Source organism: Mesoplodon bidens, assembly GCF_964165515.1.
Source record: "Mesoplodon bidens genome assembly, chromosome: 3".
NCBI classification, from domain to species: domain Eukaryota; kingdom Metazoa; phylum Chordata; class Mammalia; order Artiodactyla; family Ziphiidae; genus Mesoplodon; species Mesoplodon bidens.
In genome coordinates this window covers 56,834,111-56,855,566 of record NC_138178.1, presented here as the reverse complement: position 1 = coordinate 56,855,566, position 21,456 = coordinate 56,834,111, and the positions used below count along the sequence as shown (strand labels likewise).

Here is a 21,456-nt window from a genome sequence, read left to right as displayed (position 1 = left end):
TGTGTTTTACCAGAGGCAAAATGGTTGTGCTTCGGAAGCGCAACCTGCAGGCTCAGGCTCCGGAGCTGTGTGAGCTTGGCGGGAGAGGTCTGGGTTGTCATATCTGGGAGTTCTCTAATAGGTGCTGCCCCTCGTGTGTTGGAGGCAGTGTGGGAGTGGCGCTCCAAGAGGGTGGGCGTGAGTGGATGGGCGCTGCTGGGCCTCGCTCAAAGGGTCTTAGCTGGGAAGGGACGGTGAGGCCCATTTCCCACCTGGATTAATATGGATCCGATGGGGTCATCGTTTTCCATCTCCTGGGCCATGCCTACACCCGGGTGGAGCTGCCTACAGCCGGGCGGAGCTACCTCCCTGCGGAGGCGAGGTCTCCAGGCGCCGGAACCTGCTGCGGAGGGAGCTCGTCCCCATGGCAACGCCACGCGCAGCCCGGCCTGGTCCACACCGGGAGCGGAAGAGGGGCTGCGGGAGGAGGCAGGGCCGGCCGTGCCTTCTGAGAATGCGCCTTCATTTGCACGTCTCCCCCGCGCGCCGGCGGCCGTGGTATCGCCCAAGGCGGAAGGGGCTCCTGGATAGAAACTGTTCGCCGGCGCAGAGATGGCTGCGGGCGTCCCCTGTGCGCTAGTCACCAGCTGCTCATCCACCTTTTCCGCAGACCGGCTAGTCCAGCGTGAGTAGTGAGGCACCTGGGCCGATTTCCAAGCCCCGCGCCGAGCCTCGGCTGGCGACAGTCCCAGCACCGCGGCTTCCCTCGGGGCCTCTGTCGCCGCCGCGGGCCCTGGCCTCTTGCTCCCCTTGGTGGTGGCCCGAGACTCCTCTGGTGCCCTTCAGACGTGGTCGAGGTGCCCAGTCCGCCAGGTGTCCACCATTAGCTCCTGCACTCGTTGTTTTTCTGCCTGCCCGGCCCAGCATGTCGTTTCTTCCAGCTTTGTCTGTAAAGTAGGACCCCAGCCCAGGGGTTGTTGCGGGCAACCTTTGAGGTGAACCGGAAAGACGCTCTGGGAATGGTACCGAGGAACGCGAGTGTCAGGTGCAGGAATCGTGATTTATGTTGCCATCCCTGCTCCTGAGGTAGAGAGTGTTTCCTCTGGCTACCCCTTGATGTGTATTTTAAGACTTGTTCGACTTGTCCCCTGCACTCTGCAGTTATTCAGTGCCTTGCCTTCCTCCTGAGGCTAGGCCCTCCGCCAGCATTAGTTTTTGGTTATTACTGGGCCTAGTCCTTTTGCCTCTGGACCTTCATACTGGTTGTCAAACTAAGTCACTCTTGAAAGAACCGTAGGCGAGGAGGGGAGACCAGTGTAGTAGAGAAACCATAGGGCTGGAGGCATAGATAGGCTCAACTCTTCCACTAACTAACTCCCCGAAGTTGATTATAACTCAAGACTCCTGTTTTAAATGCGTGGCTTCGAGTAAGAACAGTGACTCTCAGCTGTAACCTATGCCCTTCAGTTTTCTTTGTAAAGTGGTGATAATTTTCACAGGATTTTGTGCTTAACCCAGAGTAATCATTCGGTAAATGGTAGATATTATTATTAAAGCACATTCTCTCTCTAGCCCTCAGTTTCCTGATCCTGAAAATGGGGCATATGAATCTATCTCACAGGATTCTTTGAAGGACCGGTGATGTGACATTTTGAAAGCATTTTGTAAAGTGTAAAGCATCATATAAACTGTAACTTCCTGTAGTACCTGTCAAATGACAGAATTAGGCAGGATGTCACTCCAGCACAAATGTTCTGTAACTTAGTTATCATTTGTGATCACATAAAAAGTTCCTTAATTATAACCCTAAATGGTAACTAACTGCTCTAATTACGCCACTTCCGTATCTCTCATCAGTGCTCCTTCCCATTTTTTCCTTTCTTTTCTTTTTGAAAATTGTTTTATTCTAAAAGTAGTGCATAGTCCATTAAGTAAAATTTAGCACACGTAGAAAAGAAAATGTCAGCCAAGGTCTCATCACCCAAACACAAATACTGTGTTAACATTTCTGTGCATTTCCTTCCAGTTTTGTTCCCAATGCACAGGTTTTAAAAAATTGATAATTACATTTCATATATAATTTTTATATTTTATATATAACATGTAATATTTTTAACATTTTATATATAAAAATTCAAAATATTGTATCCGAAATATTAAATATAGAAATGTATAAAATTATATATTTATAACACATTTAAGGTGTATGATTTGTATACATATATTTATATAAAATATACTTTTATATTTTACATATATTTCATAAATTATTTTTATCCTGATATTTTTCATCTACCATTACACTGTAAATTAGTTTCCATCATATATTACATCTAGAGAACATTATCAGAATTTGCTCAGAATTCTTAAGCTTCTGATATATTTAACTTTCCAAAGGAATTATATGTCTTTGGATTTCCATTACTGATATGTAGAAGTCCTTTCAAAGCCAATCTCAGAAATATTTGTTAAGTTTTCTTTTGGTTATCACGTGCTTTAAGGATCAGAATTGGCAGACACGGTCACTTCCTTGAAGGAGCTGATTACCTATAGTTGGGGAATAGTAACACTGTACTTCTTTAAAATATATTAGCATCATTGGGAATAAAATTAATTCTGTAAAATAAAATAATCCACTTTATTTCTATATGTAAAATGCTTCTTGGATAACTTTTGTGTTGCTTAAAATTAGCTGACCTTTCCTTTGTGATTCCATTAATGTTATGTAGTGAAAAATAAAATAGAAGCAGTTAGTGAAGAGATTACTTGAGTAAGGAAAAGTGAACTATAAAAGAGGGCTTTTACCATTTCTTCCCAGGTTAATGATTTGGGTAACCACAGATAGTATTAGAATGTAGTACAGTATTTGCTGAGCATTGATTCTGTTTTATCATAATTAAAGATTGAATTAAATTAATCACAAATTGAGTCTAATTTTGGCATAAAAGGTGGAGACTACCATAATGAATGACTTTTAAGTGTTCAGTGACATTAAGCAATATATGATTTTGGATTGAATCTAATTTACCTTTTTTGGGAAGGTTTGGTTTCTTCCCGTGCATCAGGAAGAAGAACATTTAGGGTTTCTCCAGTTTCTTTCCTTCAACATCTGATCTATTTCACTGCTTTTGGGGACTTCCCTGGTGGTCCAGTGGTTAAGACTCCACGCTTCCAATGCAGGGGGCACGGGTTCGATCCCTGGTTGGGGAACTAAGATCCCATATGCTGTGTGGTGCAGCCAAAAAAATTTTTAAAGTACTGCTTTTAACAACAATGGGAAATATTTCATAACCAAGTAACCAAGTTTATTATTATAAGTATACATGAAATAAAAATCAGTAGGCCTCTACTATGGATAAGGTGTGGACTTTGTGAGAAGCTTTTTTCATTTTGTCGCTCAAAGGCTTTATGTGCAGTATTCTGGGTGGATGTCTGACATCAGATAAAAGGGGCATTACCAGTGTAGACTTTTAAAGGGAAATGAAGGCTCAGAATGCTTATGCAAGGCTGTGTGTGGTGTGGGAGCAAGTGTCGGCACCCCCAGGCCAGACCTCTTTCCACCCCACATATGTTTATATGAACATTTTACTTTTATTCTGGAAAAGTGTATTCTGATATTAAGAACAGAGCTAGTCTCTGTGCCAGTTACTGCAGCTGAAAGGACTACTAAGAGACTATTCCTGCCTTCAGGAGGGATGTGGTGAAAGTATGTGCTCCACCTGTGGAAATATTAAAATGTTGATACCTAAGATTTAACATCTTACTCTATTTTCCTAGAAGGAACTTTAGATAGAAAAATCCCATTTGGTTTTAATGTATGTAATGCTAACTTAGCAACTGTAAGCCATTTAGGTTCTACACCTGAACATTTGGAGCAAATTTTTTTCTTCTAGTGAAATGTGGGAATTTGGAGATCTTATAATAAGCATTTATATGTATATCAATATTCTTCCCAAACATGTTTTCACATAATTTAGTTTGGTTCTTGTATCCTTGTGAATTCATGGAGTCAGGGTTTCTCCTTTTTTTTTTTTTTTGTGCGATACACGGGCCTCTCACTGTTGTGGCCTCTCCCGTTGTGGAGCACAGGCTCCATACGCGCAGGCTCAGCGGCCATGGCTTAGGGGCCCAGCTGCTCCGCGGCATGTGGGATCTTCCCGGACCGGGGCATGAACCCATGTCCCCTGCATCGGTAGGCGGACTCTCAACCACTGTGCCACCAGGGAAGCCCAGGGTGTCTCCATTTTATAAATGAAGAAACCGGGGCTTGGAAGCACTAGGTGAGTTGCCTGGAGTGCTCAAGTACCAAGTGCTGGAGTATATGTTCTCATTTGGGATTTGTGTGCATGGGCTGTCTCATTGAAATGTGTTGGAATTCCTTAGCAATCAGAAGTATTTAAGGTGGTGGCATTGGTGGAAGAACTGAGAGAGAAGATTAACTCAAAAGAAGGTTTTAAAATATGCTTGCATTTCCATTTAGAATGGTTGAAGTCTTAATTCTTTTTTTTTTTTTTTCTTTTGTGGTACATGAGCCTCTCACTGTTGTGGCCTCTCCCATTGCGGAGCACAGGCTCCGGACGCGCAGGCTTAGCGGCCATGGCTCAGGGGCCCAGCCGCTCCGCGGCATGTGGGATCTTCCTGGACCGGGGCACGAACCCACGTCCCCTGCATCAGTAGGCGGACTCTCAACCACTGCGCCACCAGGGAAGCCCTGAAGTCTTAATTCTACGTGAAGAAAAAAAAAATCCTTGCCCAAAGGACCTGTATTTTAAAAAGGGCATGTGCATACCTGATGGTCTTTAACAGTGTCTGGATTTTTATTTTCTCAATTGAGGGAACCCAAAGTAGAAACACTATATATTAGTCTCTCCTGCTATGTAGAATTAACATTAAAATTAAAAGGTTGTTCCAGATCATCTCTAACATCCCTTCTAGATGTAAAATTCTACGGTATCGGTTTTTTTTTTTTTTTTGCGGTAGGCGGGCCTCTCACTGTTGTGGCCTCTCCCCTTGCAGAGCACAGGCTCCGGATGCGCAGGCTCAGCAGCCATGGCTCACGGGCCCAGCCGCTCTGCGGCATGTGGGATCTTCCCAGACCGGGGCACGAACCCGTGTCCCCTGCATCGGCAGGCGGACTCTCAACCACTGCGCCACCAGGGAAGCCCGGTATTGGTTATTTTTATGTTAGATTATATATGTTTATCTTTTGGAAACTGAAGAATCAAGCCTGATTTTATTACTTTTTTTGTTTGGTTTTTTTTTTTGGCGGTATGCGGGCCTCTCACTGTTGTGGCCTCTCCCGTTGCGGAGCACAGGTTCCGTACGTGCAGGCTCAGCAGCCATGGCTCACGGGCCCAGCCGCTCCGCGGCATGTGGGATCTTCCCGAACTGAGGCACGAACCCGTGTCCCCTGCATCGGCAGGCGGACTCTCAACCACTGCGCCACCAGGGAAGCCCCAAGCCTGATTTTAAAGTTGCAGTAGACACTCCACTTGTAGTAGAGAGTTTGACATTTTGTGTTTGGAATTCAGATGCATTTACCCATAGAAACAATCCACTGGTCCTCAGGTTTCTAAAACTGTGGAACCAGGTAGCTCAATTATATGATGGGTAAACTAGGCTTTGGGGAATTATGCAGGCAAAGCTGGCCATCAGGTATGACATTGCTGCTTTGGGAAACTTTCATTCTTCTGTTAAGACTGGGAGTTTGTTTCTAGGTCTGTCAGACTCCTGTATTTACAAAGGGATCTTAAAGTAATTTACTAAAGAGAACATTCTTATTTCACAATAGGGGCTATTGTACAGCTTAGACAATGTTATCTAGCAACAGAATAGGGATAAGAACTTGGGTCTTCTAATTTGCGTTTTTCTGTAGCTGCTTGAGGTATTCTGAGTAGAGCCTTTTACTCTGGGAATAAGTAATAATTTTTGCTTAAGCAAAGTTGCTTATTTTGTTGTGGTAGGAGGACTCTGCCTTTGATTGGATTGTATATTTCCAAGTCTTTATTTTCTTCACAGGAAGAAAGATTGGGCCAGCAAGATGTACCACAAGGGCCTAGAGTTGTCATCACGGAATGATTTATTAAGTGGTCAGACAAAAGCAGTGATTTCAAATGGTAATGGGGGTGGGGGAACTTTGATTTGTTTTTAACTATGATACTTAATATATTTTAAAATTTTCAAATAACATTAAAAGAAGGCTCAAGATTGTTATCTTTATTTAAAAAGGGATGTTAAGTGATCAACCTTAAGACTAAATACAAGTCACATTCTCTCCAGACCCAAAGTGATTTATAAAACACAACCATGTTATCTTCCTGTCTGTGTGTGTATGTTTGTGTATGTATGTATAATTAAAGGTCAAAGAGGTTGTGATTTTCTCAGGTTGTTCAGCTCATAAAAGTTGGAGATTCAATTCTAGTTCTTTTATATATGTGAAATATGATGAACTTCCTGGTGGCCAGAGCTGTATGTATTCAAGGTGAATTTAGGGATAGGAGAAATTATAGTAGAAGATTTCACTACTACAGTGAAAACTTTTATGGTTCAAAATAAGTTTATACCTTTTCTTTCATGGTAGTTGGAGCCTTAGTAGATGAACTACCATAAGCTAATAAAAAATGAAAATGCCTCTATTGGTGCCCAATTTGTGTGTTGTTTTTTTTTTATTGGTCGAGTAGAGAATTTGTGTGAAGTGTTAGACAATCTTTTAGCTGTTGTTGAAGAGTTAAATGATTATAAGGTGTTTGTCTTCCCAGTAAATGGCATTCCAGTAACGGGGTAGAGAGCAGTGGGGAAGTATTACACGTCAGCCCACGTTGCACAAAACCGTTTGTGATACTGAGAGTATTGTATCATCCTGGAGGATTCTGAGTGTATCTAGACTCAAGCCTTTATTTCTGGGCCACCTAACTGCTTATTTTTCTGTAGCAAAAGATAAAAAAAATCCAGAAAATATGCAGTGGTCATTTGGTTTCAACAACTTGCTGCCTTTTGCTCTGTATAATTCCTCAGCAAATATTGACACTCAATAAATAATGAAATCTGATATAAAACCATTTTTAAAAAAAGGTTAAAGTATGAAAACTGTTTTAAATATGTCTGGCAAGAATGAGGATCTGGACATGATGTTGTATTTGTGTTGGAGCCAGTGCACACAGATACCACAAATACCTCTCTGAGAATTACTTATCCAGGAAGCAAGACTGAGGTACGTTAAGACAGAGAGGACAGTTGTGAAACTCTTAAAGAGCCTTTGTGATGTTTTAGATTCAGTAACAAATAACCTTTTTAGTGTTTAATTTTCCACACAGACCTGAAGGCTGGTTCAACACAGAGATGGGGTAAAGTAGTATCGTACCTGGATCAAAATCAGTATGCTCAGAGCAGGAAAATGTGTGATCATTTGGTAATAAAGAGCACTGTTATGCTGACATAAGAGAATTGCCATTCTGTCCGAATTCTGCTGGGGTTGTTCAGGACTTTTGTGAGGAAAAAAATTTGTGAATTGAGTGCTGAGTTCTACCCTCTTCCTAGGTATCTGATTTTAAGCACGTTAACTTTTCATTGCACAAATACTTACTGACTATCTTACATGTGCCATCATTGTTCTCAGTATCTAAAACCTGTGCCTCAATCGCCTACCTTGTCAATAAAGTGATTTTTTTAAGGCAGCTTTGGGGTGTAATTTAAATACCATAAAATCCACCTGTTTTAAGTGTAGAAAATTTCTGTCATTCTAGAAGGAGACCTTCTACCTGTTAGCAGTCATTCCTCATTCCCACCCCAGCTCTGGGCAACCACTAATGTACTTTCTGTCTCTATAGAGTTGCCTTTTCTGGACATTTTATATAAAAGAAATCATATGAAATGTGGTCTGTTGTGTCTGGCTTCTTTTACTTAGCTTGATGTTTTTGAGATTCACCCCTGCTGTAAGCATGTACTTGGTATTCCATTGTATGGAGAGACCACATTTTGTTTATCCATTCATCTGATGATAGACATTTGGTTGTTTCCACTTTTTGGCTATTATGAATAATGCTATTATGGGCACGCTAAGAAACTATTGTATACTGTTTTACGAAACTGCGGGACTTTTTCAGAGTGGCTGTACCATTTTACCTTTCCCATCAGCAACGTATGAGGGTTTCAATTTCTCCACATTTTTGACAACACTTGTTAATTGTCTGTATTTTCACTTATATAGTTGGGGTGAGGTAGTGTCTCGTGGTTTTTATTTGCATTTTCTTAGTAACTAGTGATGTTGAGAATCTTTTCATGTGTATATAGTCCATTCATATATCTTTGGTGAAAAGTCTATTCAAATCTTTGGCTCATTTAAAAAGAAATTTAAGTATAGTTGAATTACAATATTGTGCTAGCTTCAGGTGTACAGCAAAGTGATTCAGATATATATATGTGTGTGTGTATATATATATTTCAGATTATTTTCCATTATAGGTTATTATAAGATATTGAATGTAATTCCCTGTGCTATCATGGTGCTTATCTATTTTATGTATAGCAGTTTGTATCTGTTAATCCCATACTCCTAATTTGTCCCTCTCCCCTTTGGTAACCATAAGTTTGTTTTCTATGTCTGTGAGTCTGTTTCTGTTTTGTACATAGATTCATTCGTATTATTTTTTAGATTCCCTGTATAAGTGGTATCAGGTAAAATTTGTCTTTGACTTACTTCACTAAGTATAGTATTCTCTAGGTCCATCCATGTTGCTGCAAATGTCAGTATTTCATTCCTTTCTACGGCTGAGTAATATTCCACTGTGTGTATATATTACATCTTCTTAAGCCAATCATCTGTTGATGGGCACTTGGGTTGTTTCCATGTCTTGCTTTTTCCTATTAAAAAAAGTGTTTTTTTGTCTTCTTATTAATGAGTTGTAAGAGTATTTTATATATTCTAAACACAAGTTCCTTATCACGTACATAATTTACAAATATTTTCTCCCATTCTGTGGCTTATCTTTTGGTTTTCTTGATGGTATCTTTTGAAATGCAAAAGTTTTAAATTTTGATGAAGTCCAATTTATCAGTGTTTTCTTTTTCCATTATCCTTTGACTGTGTGTTCTCCAAGCATGATTTTAACCCATCTGGAAGGACCTTTTGGATACTGGGACGTTGGGTCTGTTAGCTTTGTAACGTTTGCCATTGGACCAAGCTTATTTTCAGTATTTACATACAGGAGCTACAAAATAAATGTTCTTCATTAAATTTACTCTGTTTTGGAAAATTCATCTTAGACATGTTTACCTTCTTTCAGAATAAGTTAGCATCTGCTGCAGATTCTATTGTCAACCTGAGCAGACATTGACATTTTTTGTGAAGTTTTATTGATGCTGATTTGTTTATAAAACATTACCAGTTGAATATGAAAATTATTTTCATCTCATAAGTGCCCTGTTTAGACTTATGTGTTCTTCAGAAAATCACCATTTATAAATTATTTTCAAAGCATCTAAGATTAATTGCCAGATACTTTTTATCGTTAAAATAATTAAAGAATACATTTGAGATAGATTTTTATCAGATGCAAATGAAAGGCATTTATGTCTGTGGTGGGAGGTTATGGTGCCTGGCTGTAAAAGGCTAGTTTCAGTTCTATGAGAAAGAATAAAACCAACTTTGCATTCCACAACTTTTATTTTGTTTCATGAATAGTCAAGTCAGTTCCACAAGTTCATTTGCTTTAGATCCGGGTTTCTGTTGACATTTTGGGCTGAGTAATTCTCTGTTGTGTGGGGCTGTCCTGTGCATTGTATTCTTGGGCTCTGCCCACTAGGTGCCAGTAGCATCTCCTCGCTTGTGACAACCAAAAATGTCTCTAGATGTTGACATGTGACCTGAGAGACAAAATCACCTCCCCATAAAGAACCACTGCTTTAGATGATATCTGGACGTATGATTCCAATAAATAAGTGATAGTAATGGAATCCAAAGAAGTCCCCCCCTTTTCCCCAAATATGAGTGGGAATTGTCCATCAGCTATGCCACTGGGATTGATAAAGTGGTCTTTGCATGCAGCCCATGAAGTTTAGAGGCTGATGGTTCTTCTTGGCCCTCGTAAAGCACTTCTCCACATTCTGTCTCCCCTGGCTGCCAGCTTCTTTCTTTATGTCTTTTGTGCACGTTGGTCTCTCATGTTGGTCTTCTAAGGGCAAAGCAGAGACCGTGTACCCTCCCCCACCACACCCCCCCCCTAAGTTATTTTAACATGAAGATGTGGTGACCAAGTCCAGACAGCTATTGGGAGAAAGTGAACTTGACGAAAAGGAGGAGGGCTGAGTTGGATTACCTCTGTTTAAACTTTTAAAACTTTTCCACTGTGATACAAAAAGCCCCAAAGCATGTGGCAATGTGAATTTACACAGTGACCAGAGAGGAGTGTGTGAGGAAAAGGTAATTAAGTGTTGTAAGCAAACCAGAACTGCTGTATTCCTGTTAAAGCAGGGGTATGTTGCTCTAACTCAATCCAGTTCCTCTTCTCAGCCACTTAATACTGCTCCACTGATGGATCTGTCATATACACGGAGACAGATATTGCATATACATGCACCAGGAGGCTGCAGGATGATTACTCAGAGAATCACAGATAAGAATTTCCTGACATTTGTCTCTGTAAAGTCCCAGCCCTAACCTTGCAGTTTTAACCTTTAAATGGCACACAGGCTCCAAAGGCCCTTTACACTGCAGCAGTATGATCTACTCCTAGTACTTGGGGAATAATCTGGTAGTTAATAACTGTTATAGAATTTTGGACAGAGTAGCACCCACCTTGTATGGCGTTCTCATGAAATTGTGGCTATGAAATGGTCACTGGTTGCAACAATATGGAACCATTATGATTTTTTTTCTGTTATAAATTTATTTATTTATTTATTTTTGGCTGCATTGAGTCTTCGTTGCTGCGCACAGGCTTTCTCTGTTTGTGGTGAGCAGGGACTACTCTTTGCTGGGGTGCGCAGGCTTCTCATTGCAGTGGCTCCTCTTGTTGTGGAGCACCGGCTCTAGGTGCGTGGGCTCCAGTAGTTGTGACTCGAGGGCTGTAGAGCGCAGGCTCAGTAGTTGTGGCACACGGGCTTAGCTGCTCTACGGCGTGTGAGATCTTATGGACCAGGGCTGGAACCCATGTCCCCTGCATTGGCAGGTGGATTCTTAACCACTGTGCCACCAAGGAAGTGGTGGTACCATTATGATTTTTAAAGGTCCCTCTTTGTCTTTCCTCCTTGCTGTTTAATGAAAACTCTGGCTGTCATATTTTTTCCCAAATCACATTTTGCTCAATTCTTTTCTTTCATAATAGCTACTTTCTCCTTCAGCTGACGTCAGACTCTACTGCCTCCTATACTTTTCCTAATTGCTTTCTCTTCTTTCGCAGTCTGAGCCTTAACAGTGGAAAAGAAAAATTTGAGAAGGCGTACTTTGGGAAGGGAGGGGCCAGAGCAGCTTTGTTATTTCCTAATTGTAATGTCTCTTACTAACTCTCCTCAACACGTGTGTAACCTGTCCTCTTAGAGTCAGAAGTGCTGTCACGTGTGCAGGAAGCTGAGCTGTGGAGGAGGATGTGAACTTTACTGAGGGCCTGCTCTGTGCCCAGCGCCCACCTGCGCTTCTTGGGCATTGTTTTATTTAATCTTCAAGGAGCCATTTGAGGAGTGTTTTTGTCCCCTGTTGCAGCCGAGGAGATGACTCACAGAGAGATTAATTTGTCATTCTCACTGAGGGCCAGCATTCAAATGCAGGTCCCTCTGACCCCAGGTCTGTGCTGTTTCTCTTTTCCGGACTTTTCTGGTTAGTAGTGCTGCCATCACAAAGGGAAGGGGAAGGAACTGTGGGTCCCCCAGAGGAGTGGGTACCATGAAAGACACTGGTATCAGGGGTGGGAGCTTATGATGCCTGGCTGCAAAGGCAGTTTCAGGTCTATGAGAAAGAATAAAACCCACTGTATTCTCAGAAGAGTGCTCCTTTCTGGAAGGATCGTCTTGATTTGAGGTGGCAGCTGTCACTTCCCTCAGGGCATAGAAAATATGATTTAACCACTGGACAACTCTTCACAAATCAGTGTCTCAAATCAGTTAATCAGTGTCATGATTAATTAAGTGCACATTAATTCTACCGGTATTAAAAGTGTCTTTAGGGCTTCCCTGGTGGCGCAGTGGTTAAGAATTCACCTGCCAATGCAGGGGACATAGGTTTGAGCCCTGGTCTGGGAAGATCCCACATGCCGTGGAGTAACTAAGCCCGTGCACCACAACTACTGAGCCCGTGCTCTAGAGCCCACAAGCCACAACTACTGAGCCTGCGTGCCACAAATACTGAAGCCCACGCGCCTGGAGCCTGTGCCCCGCAACAAGAGAAGCCACTGCAGTGAGAAGCCCGTGCACCACAACTGCTGAGCCTGCGCTCTAGAGCCTGTGAGCCACAACTACTGAGCCTGCGTGCCACAACTACTGAAGCCTGCACGCCTAGAGCCCATGCTCCGCAGCAAGAGAAGCCACCGCAATGAGAAACCTGTGCACATCAACAAAGACCCAACACAGCCAAAAAATAAATAAATAAAATAAATATATATATATATAAAGAAAAGAATGTTTAAAAAAAAAGAAAAGAAAATCTAACTGGTGTGCCAAGCCACAACTTCACAGCTGTTATTGCTCAGAAGTATTAAAAAAAAAAAAGTGTCTTTAATTCTCCTACTGAAGGAGATATGAATAATCTAAAACAGTATCAGTTCCTTGAGTTTAGAATGCACTGATTTGGTCTTTTTTGGCTGGGGTAGATAGGTGAGGGGGTAAGGTAAGGATTGTATTTATATATATGCATGTATGAAATTGGGTATTTGTGCTGTTTTGTGAATTTGCCTTGGAACCTCAGAAAGCTTCTTGCCTCTTTCTTTAATGATTGCTTTCCAAATTAACCTTTTTCTGAGGGAAGGAACATCAGGAGAGACGGAGTAGTAGAAAGAAGGGCAAGAAGAAGAGGGAGGTGCTGGGTCACTGACCTGAAATGCTTCCTTGGCTTACAGCTTTCTTCAACTTTGGAATCTCTTCAGTAACTTGCCAAGTGGGAGGGACTATAGGGGAAATAAGATCACCAAGGAAGTGAGAAGTAAGTAGGAGTTGCTGGAGAATTGATCGGTATGTAACAGTTTCTCAAGCAGGAAAGGAGATTTATACTTGTACTTAAAGCTGGGGGAAAGGTTTACACTTGCTACTGGAACTGAATTGACGTTTAACTTCTCATCTGAAAACACTATGAATTAACTATTTTAAGCTGTGAAACCATTCATAATAACATAGCTGGCCATCATCTAGTATTTGTCTCTTAAAAAATGATGTATTACAGCTCCACCAGGTGGCTGCCAGCAGAGTGAATGGCAGAAGGAGGGAGAAGCTGCTCTTGATTGTATTTGTGCATCATTTTGACTACATCAAAATTCGGTTTAGTGCAGGGCAAAGAAGAGAGGCCATGGCAGGTTTTTCTAGGAAGTCTGTCTGGCAAAAAACTCCCACAAGATCACTGTGACTCACTTTTGACATAAAAATACTCGAAATCCATCAACAGTTTTCTGATGGGTTAGTTGTACCGTGGGGTCACATCTTTTGGTACCCTCATTCCAGCTCTTATTTTTGGTTTTCATGAAAGGGAAGAGGATGCTTAGGCCCATAGGTTAGTTTTGGCTGTGACCGTTAGACACTTGAGTGTGATCTAGCTCAAACGCTACGTATTGTACCGTGTAACACACCACAGTAGAGTAGGAAAGAATGCTGACGACCTGAATTCCGTTTTAGGCTCTGCTCCTATTAGGCAAGTGGCTTCTTTTTTCTGGCCCTCAGTTTTCTTATCTGTGAAATGAGTGAATTATACTGACTGATCTCTGGAAACTCTTAGCCATGTGCACCAGCATTTGAGTGATTTTTGCTTCAATGTGGAGAAGAATAAACTTGTTAAACGTTTGAAACCAAATATAAAGGGTGAGGGAGAAAAGCTATATTTAGTGTAGACATTTACATTTTTTAAATTAAACTCTGCATTATGATGTTGATGATAAGAACTAGAAAGAGCCAATCTTCACTTTTCTCTCTCTCTTTCTAATATGGCACAGATGTGATAATAAAGCCCACATGCAGCCTCACTGAAAGTATCTGATTAGACATAAAATGTTAAAAAAATCTGATAAGTAAATTGACCTATCAAATTGTTTTAGGCAGCACAAAGAATGAAAACAAAACAAAAGACCACGGAGCTGCTAAAACTTTGAAAGGTAAAATTCATTTTCCCAATTTATTGTTTCTATTCTCATTTAGATTTAGAGAAAAGAGAAAGAAATAGCTTCTTTGTATGTGTTAAGTAAATATCTTCTCACTTGAAAATCAACCGCAGTATGTAATTGAAATTTTAGGAGTTCTGAGTAACACAATGGTTTATCCTCTTGTATTCTAGACATTGATTAATAAAATGAACCATCCTTAATGGATCCAAATATTCTGAATTGCAGTTTGTAAGTAAATATATGACATCTTCATTGATTTAATTTTTTCATGTTAGTTGAAGACACTGACTTGAAAAAACCGTAACCTACATTTTATTCCAGTTTCTAACAATACAACCAGCCTAGGAAATATCAAGAACTGGCTGTGGTGCTGGTAGGAGTACTAGTCCCGTGCTCCTTCTACTTTCCCCTTAAGAACAGTGAGTTCATTGTTGTACTCTTTGTGCTCCCCCCTTAAAAAAAAAAGTCAATTCAATATTTTAAAAAATTACCTGTGAATGAAGACTGATTCCATGTGGTGGCTCCTCCTACCCTTAAAAAAGAAATCAGTTTATACATTTTTTGCTACTCTCCTTGGTTCAGTTTTCCTTCATTCCATATGTGCTTTTATTGGCATATATTAATGCACTTGCTTGAAGTTTGAAACGTTAGCTTTGGATGCAACATAGACTTTGATCTGAGGTTTTTTTTTTTTTTCTATGAGACATTTACATGAGAGCAGAATCTTTGATTTTAATAACTTATGTGTTCTTCCTGGTTATTTCTTACCTGAGCTCCATTATGAAGGGCACTGCAGCTGGCTGCTATGGGATTGATTGATAATTAATAAAAGACTATAACTTAAGGTAGAAATTAAGCAGAAAGAACTACTGATTTCTTAAAGAGACAAGGTAAACTCAGATTTTCAAATACTGGCACAGACCTGTTAATTTAAGAGTAACAATTCTGGTTTTGGTGAAAATTTTTAGAAAGGTAGTTTCAAAAGGGGCCTTATGTCAAAGGTAAAGTCTTAAATTTATTTGAAATTGAATTTTTTGGTTAAAAAAGAGGTTTTATTTTTAGCAGACCAGTTCTTTTTTTTTTGTAACATCTTTATTGGAGTATAATTGCTTTACAATGGTGTGTTAGGTTCTGCTTTATAACAAAGTGAATCAGCTATACATATACATATATCCCCATATCTCCTCCCTTTTGTCTCTCCCTCCCACCCTCCCTATCCCACCCCTCTAGGTGGTCACAAAGTACCCAGCTGATGTCCCTGTGCTATGCGGCTGCTTCCCACTATCTGTTTTACAGTTGGTAGTATATGTAAGTCCATGCCACTCTCTCACTTCGTCCCAGCTTACCCTTCCCCCTCCTTGTGTCCTCAAGTCCATTCTCTACATCTGCGTCATTATTCCTGTCCCATCCCTAGGTTCTTCAGAACCTTTTTTTTTTTTTTTTTTTTTTAGATTCCATATATATGTATTAGCATACGGTATTTGTTTTTCTCTTTCTGACTTTACTCTGTATGACAGACTCTAGGTCCATCCACCTCACTACAAATAACTCAATTTCATTTCTTTTTATGGCTGAGTAATATTCCATTGTATATATGTGCCACATCTTCTTTATCCATTCATCTGTCGATGTACATTTAGGTTGCTTCCACGTCCTGGCTATTGTAAATAGAGCTGCAGTGAACATTGTGGTACATCACTCTTTTTGAATTATGGTTTTCTCAGGGTATATGCCCAGTAGTGGGATTGCTGGGTTGTATGCTAGTTCTATTTTTAGATTTTTAAGGAACCTTCGTACTGTTCTCCATAGTGACTGTATCAATTAACATTCCCAGCAACAGTGCAAGAGGGTTCCCTTTTCTCCACACCCACTCCAGCATTTATTGTTTGTAGATTTTTGATGATGGCCATTCTGACTGGTATGAGGTGATATCTCATTGTAGTTTTGTTTTAATTTTTAAAATTTATTTTTTTATACAGCAGGTTCTTATTAGTCATCAATTTTATACACATCAGTGTATACATGTCAATCCCAATTGCCCAGTTCATCACACCACCACCCCCACCATGCCGTGGCTTTCCCCCCTTGGTGTCCAGACGTTTGTTCTGTACATCTGTGTCTCAACTTCTGCCCTGCAAACCACTTCATCTGTACCATTTTTCTAGGTTCCACATGCATGCGTTAATATACGATATTTGTTTTTCTTTTTCTGACTTACTTCACTCTGTATGACAGTCTCTAGATCCATCCACGTCTCAACAAATGACCCAATTTCGTTCCTTTTTATGGCTGAGTAATATTCCATTGTATATATCTACCACATCTTCTTTATCCATTCGTCTGTCGATGGGCATTTAGGTTGCTTCCATGACCTGGCTATTGTAAATAGTGCTGCAATGAACATTGGGGTGCATGTGTCTTTTTGAATTATGGTTTTCTCTGGGTATATGCCCAGTAGTGGGATTGCTGGATCATATGGTAATTCTATTTTTAGTTTTTTAAGGAACCTCCATACTGTTCTCCATAGTGGCTGTATCAATTTATATTCCCACCAACAGTGCAAGAGGGTTACCTTTTCTCCACACCCTCTCCAGCATTTGTTGTTCGTAGATTTTCTGATGATGTCCATTCTAACTGGTGTGAGGTGATACCTCATTGTAGTTTTGATTTGCATTTCTCTAATAATTAGTGATGTTGAGCAGCTTTTCATGTGCTTCTAGGCCATCTGTATGTCTTCTTTGGAGAAGTGTCTATTTATGTCTTCTGCTCATTTTTGGATTGGGTTGTTTGTTTTTTTAATATTGACCTGCATGAGCTGTTTATATATTTTGGAGATTAATCCTTTGTCCGTTGATTCGTTTGCAAATATTTTCTCCCATTCTGAGGGTTGGCTTTTTGTCTTGTTTATGGTTTCCTTTGCTGTGCAAAAGCTTTGAAGTTTCATTAGGTCCCATTTGTTTATTTTTGTTTTTATTTCCATTACTCTAGGAGGTGGATCCATAAAGATCTCGCTGTGATTTATGTCAAAGAGTGTTCTTCCTATGTTTTCCTCTAAGAGTTTTATAGTGCCCGGTCTTACATTTACATCTCTAATCCATTTTGAGTTTATTTTTGTGTATGGTGTTAGGGAGTGTTCTAGTTTTATTTTTTTACATGTAGCTGTCTAGTTTTCCCAGCACCACTTATTGAAGACACTGTCTTTTCTCCATTGTATATCCTTGCCTCCTTTGTCATAGATTAGTTGACCTCAGGTGCATGGGTTTAATCTCTGGGCTTTCTATCTTGTTCCATTGATCTGTGTTTCTGTTTTTGTGCCAGTACCATATTGTCTTGATTACTGTAGTATAGTCTGAAGTCAGGGAGTCTGATTCCTCCAGCTCCGTTTTTTTCCCTCAAGACTGCTTTGGCTATTCGGGGTCTTTTGTGTGTCCATACAAATTTTAAGATTTTTTGTTCTAGTTCCGTAAAAAATGCCATTGGTAATTTGATAGGGATTGCATTGAATCTGTAGATTGCTTTGGGTAATATAGTCATTTTCACAATATTGACTCTTCCAATCCAAGAATGTGCTATATGTCTCCATCTGTTGGTATCATCTTTAATTTCTTTCATCAGTGTCTTATAGTTTTCTGCATACAGGTCTTTTGTCTCCCTAGGTAGGTTTATTCCTAGGTATTTTATTCTTTTTGTTGCAATGGTAAATGGGAGTGTTTCCTTAATTTCTCTTTCAGATTTTTCATCATTAATGTATAGGAATGCCAGAGATTTCTGTGCATTAATTTTGTATCCTGCAGCTTTACCAAATTCACTGATTAGCTCTAGTAGTTTTCTGGTGGCATCTTTAGGATTCTCTGTGTACAGTATCATGTCATCTGCAAACAGTGACAGTTTTACTTCTTCTTTTCCAATTTGTATTCCTTTTATTTCTTCTCTGATTACTGTGGCTACGACTTCCAAAACTATGTTGAATAATAGTGGTGACAGTGGACATCCTTGTCTCCTGATCTTAGAGGAAATGCTTTCAGTTTTTCACCATTGAGAATGATGTTTGCTGTGGATTTGTCATATATGGTCTTTATTATGTTGAAGTAGGTTCCCTCTATGCCCACTTTCTGGAGATATTTTTTTTTTTATCATAAATGGGTACTGAATTTTGTCAAAAGCTCTTTCTGGAGATATGGGAACATATGTATATGTATAACTAATTCAATTTGTTATAAAGCAGAAACTAACACACCATTGTAAAGCAATTATACTCCAATAAAGATGTAAAAAAAAAACTTTCTGCATCTATTGAGATGATCATATGGTTTTAATCCTTCAATTTGTTAATATGGTGTATCACATTGATTGATTTCCGTATATTGAAGAATCCTTGCATCCCTGGGATAAATCCCACTTGATCATGGTATATGATCCTTTTAATGTGTTTTTGGATTCTGTTTGCTAGTATTTCGTTGAGGATTTTTACATCTATATTCATCAGTGATATTCGTCTGTAATTTTCTTTTTTTGTAGTATCTTTGTCTGGTTTTGCTCTCGGGGTGATGGTGGCCTCATAGAATGAGTTTGGGGGTGTTCCTTCCTCTGCAATTTTTTGGAAGTGTTTGAGAAGGATGGGTGTTAGCTTTTCTCTAAATGTTTGATAGAATTCACCTGTGAAGCCGTCTGGTCCTGGACTTTTGTGTGTTGGAAGATTTTTAATCACAGTTTCAATTTCATTACTTGTGATTGGTTTGTTCATATTTTCTATTTGTTCCTGGTTCAGTCTTGGAAGGTTATACCTTTCTAAGAATTTGTCCATTTCTTCCAGGTTATCCATTTTATTGGCATAGAGTTGCTTGTAGAGTCTCTTAGGATGCTTTGTATTTCTGCAGTGTCTGTTGTAACTTCTTTTTCATTTCTAATTCTGTTGATTTTAGTCTTCTCCCTTTTTTTCTTGATGAGTCTGGCTAATGATTTATCCGTTTTGTTTGTCTTCTCAAAGAAATAGCTTTTAGTTTTATTGATCTTTGGTATTGTTTCCTTCATTTCTTTTTCATTTATTTCTGATCTGCTCTTTATGGTTTCTTTCCTTCTGCTAACTTTGGGGTGTTTTTCTTCTTTCTCTAATTGATTTAGGTATAAGGTTAGGTTGTTTATTTTAGGTGTTTCTTGTTTCTTGAGGTAGGATTGTATTGCTATAAACTTCCCTCTTAGAACTGATTTTGATGCATTCCATAAGTTTTGGGTTGTCGCATTTTCATTGTCATTTGTTTCTAGGTATTTTTTGATTTCCTCTTTGATTTCTTCAGTGTTCTCTTGGTAATTTAGTAGTGTATTGTTTAGCCTCCATCTGTTTTTATTTTTTGCAGATTTTTTCCTGTAATTGATGTCTAGTCTCATAGTATTGTGGTCGGAAAAGATACTTCTTGCAATTTTAGTTTTCTTAAATATACCAAGGCTTGATTTGTGATCCGAAATGATCTATCTTGGAGAATGTTCCATGAGCACTTGAGAAGAAAGTGTATTCTATTGTTTTGGATGGAATGTCCTATAAATATCAACTAAGTCCATCTTGTTTAATGTATCATTTAAAGCTTGTGTTTCCTTATTTATATTCATTTTGGATGATCTGTCCATTGGTGAAAGTGGGTGTTAAAGTCCCCTACTATGATTGTGTTACTGTAGATTTCCCCTTTTATGGCTGTTAGCATTTGCCTTGTCTATTGAGGTGCTCCTATGTTTGATGCATAAATATTTACAATTGTTATATCTTCTTCTTGGATTGATCCCTTGATCATTATGTAGTGTCCTTTAAAGTCTATTTTGTCTCATATGAGAATGCTACTCCAGCTTTCTTTTGATTTCCATTTGCATGGAATATCTTTTTCCATCCCTTCACTTTCAGTCTGTATGTGTCCCTAGGTCTGAAGTGGGTCTCTTGTAGACAGCATATATACGGGTCTTGTTTTTGTATCCATTCAGCCAGTCTATGTCTTTTGGTTGGAGCATTTAATCCATTTACATTTAAAGTAATTATTGATATGTATGTTTGTACTACCATTCTCTTAATTGTTTTGGGTTTCTTATTTTAGGTCTTTTCCTTCTCTTGTGTTTCCTGCCTAGAGGAGTTCCTTTAGCATGTGTTGTAAAGCTGGTTTGGTGGTGCTGAATCCTCTTAGCTTTTGCTTGTCTGTAAAGGCTTTAATTTCTCCTTTGAATCTGAATGAGATCCTTGCTGGGTAGAGTCATCTTGGTTGTAGGTTTTTCCCTTTCATCGCTTTAAATATGTTCTGCTACTCCCTTGTGGCTTGCAAAGTTTCTACTGAAAGATCAACTGTTAACCTTATGGGGATTCCCTTTTATGTTATTTGTTGTTTTCCCCTTACTGCTTTTAATATTTTTTCTTTGTATTTAATTTTTTATAGTTTGATTAGTATGTGTCTTGGCATGTTTCTCCTTGGATTTATCCTGTATGGGACTGTGCTTCCTGGAGTTGACTATTTCCTTTCCTATATTGGAAATTTTCAACTGTAAGCTCTTAAAATATTTTATCAGTCCCTTTCTTTTTCTCTTCTTCTTCTGGGACCCCTATAAATCGAATGTTGGTGTGTTTAATGTTGTCCCAGAGGTCTCTAAGACTGTCCTCAATTCTTTTCATTCTTTTTTGTTTATTCTTCTCTGCAGTAGTTATTTCCACTGTTTTATCTTTCAGGTCACTTATCCATCTTCTGCCTCAGTTATTCTGCTATTGATTCTTTCTAGAGAATTTTTAATTTCATTGATTGTGATGTTCATCATGTTTGTTTGCTCTTTAGTCCTTCTAGGTCCTTGTTAAACGTTTCGTGTGTTTTCTCCATTCTATTTCCAAAATTTTGGATCATCTTTACTATCATTACTCTGAATTCTTTTCAAGTAGGCTGCCTGTTTCCTCTTCATTTTTTTGATCTGGTGGCTTTTTAACCTTGCTCCTTCATCTGCTGTGTGCTTCGTTGTCTTCTCATTTTGCTTAACTTACTGTGTTTGGGGTATCCTTTTTGCAGCCCACAGGTTCTTGGTTCCTGTTGTTTTTGGTGTCTACCCCCAGTGGCTAAGGTTGGTTCAGTGGGTTGTGTAGGCTTCCTGGTGGAGGGGACTAGTGCCTGTGTTCTGGTGGACGACGTTGGATCTTGTCTTTCTGGTGGGCAGGACTGTGTCCGGTGGT

The 21,456-nt window shown here is 39.5% G+C and overlaps 2 protein-coding genes across 3 annotated transcripts in view; one reads left to right on the top strand and one right to left on the bottom strand.

The window, feature by feature from the left end:
- Window positions 1–302, bottom strand: part of LOC308614024 (IQ domain-containing protein H-like) — a gene marked incomplete at both ends in the record, with an annotated part of 77,778 nt that extends 77,476 nt beyond the window's left edge. Inside the window, one exon of the mRNA XM_081228243.1 lies at window positions 252–302. Within this exon, the coding sequence (XP_081084369.1) occupies window positions 252–302 (51 nt within the window). The remainder of the gene's footprint in view (window positions 1–251) is intronic.
- A 253-nt stretch (window positions 303–555) lies between these two features.
- Window positions 556–21,456, top strand: part of AAGAB (alpha and gamma adaptin binding protein) — a 78,181-nt gene continuing 57,280 nt past the window's right edge. For both annotated transcript variants that reach the window (XM_081229011.1, XM_081229010.1), the window contains exon 1: window positions 556–664. In XM_081229011.1, coding sequence (XP_081085137.1) covers window positions 592–664 — 73 coding nt within the window. In that variant the 5' untranslated portion in view covers window positions 556–591. The remainder of the gene's footprint in view (window positions 665–21,456) is intronic.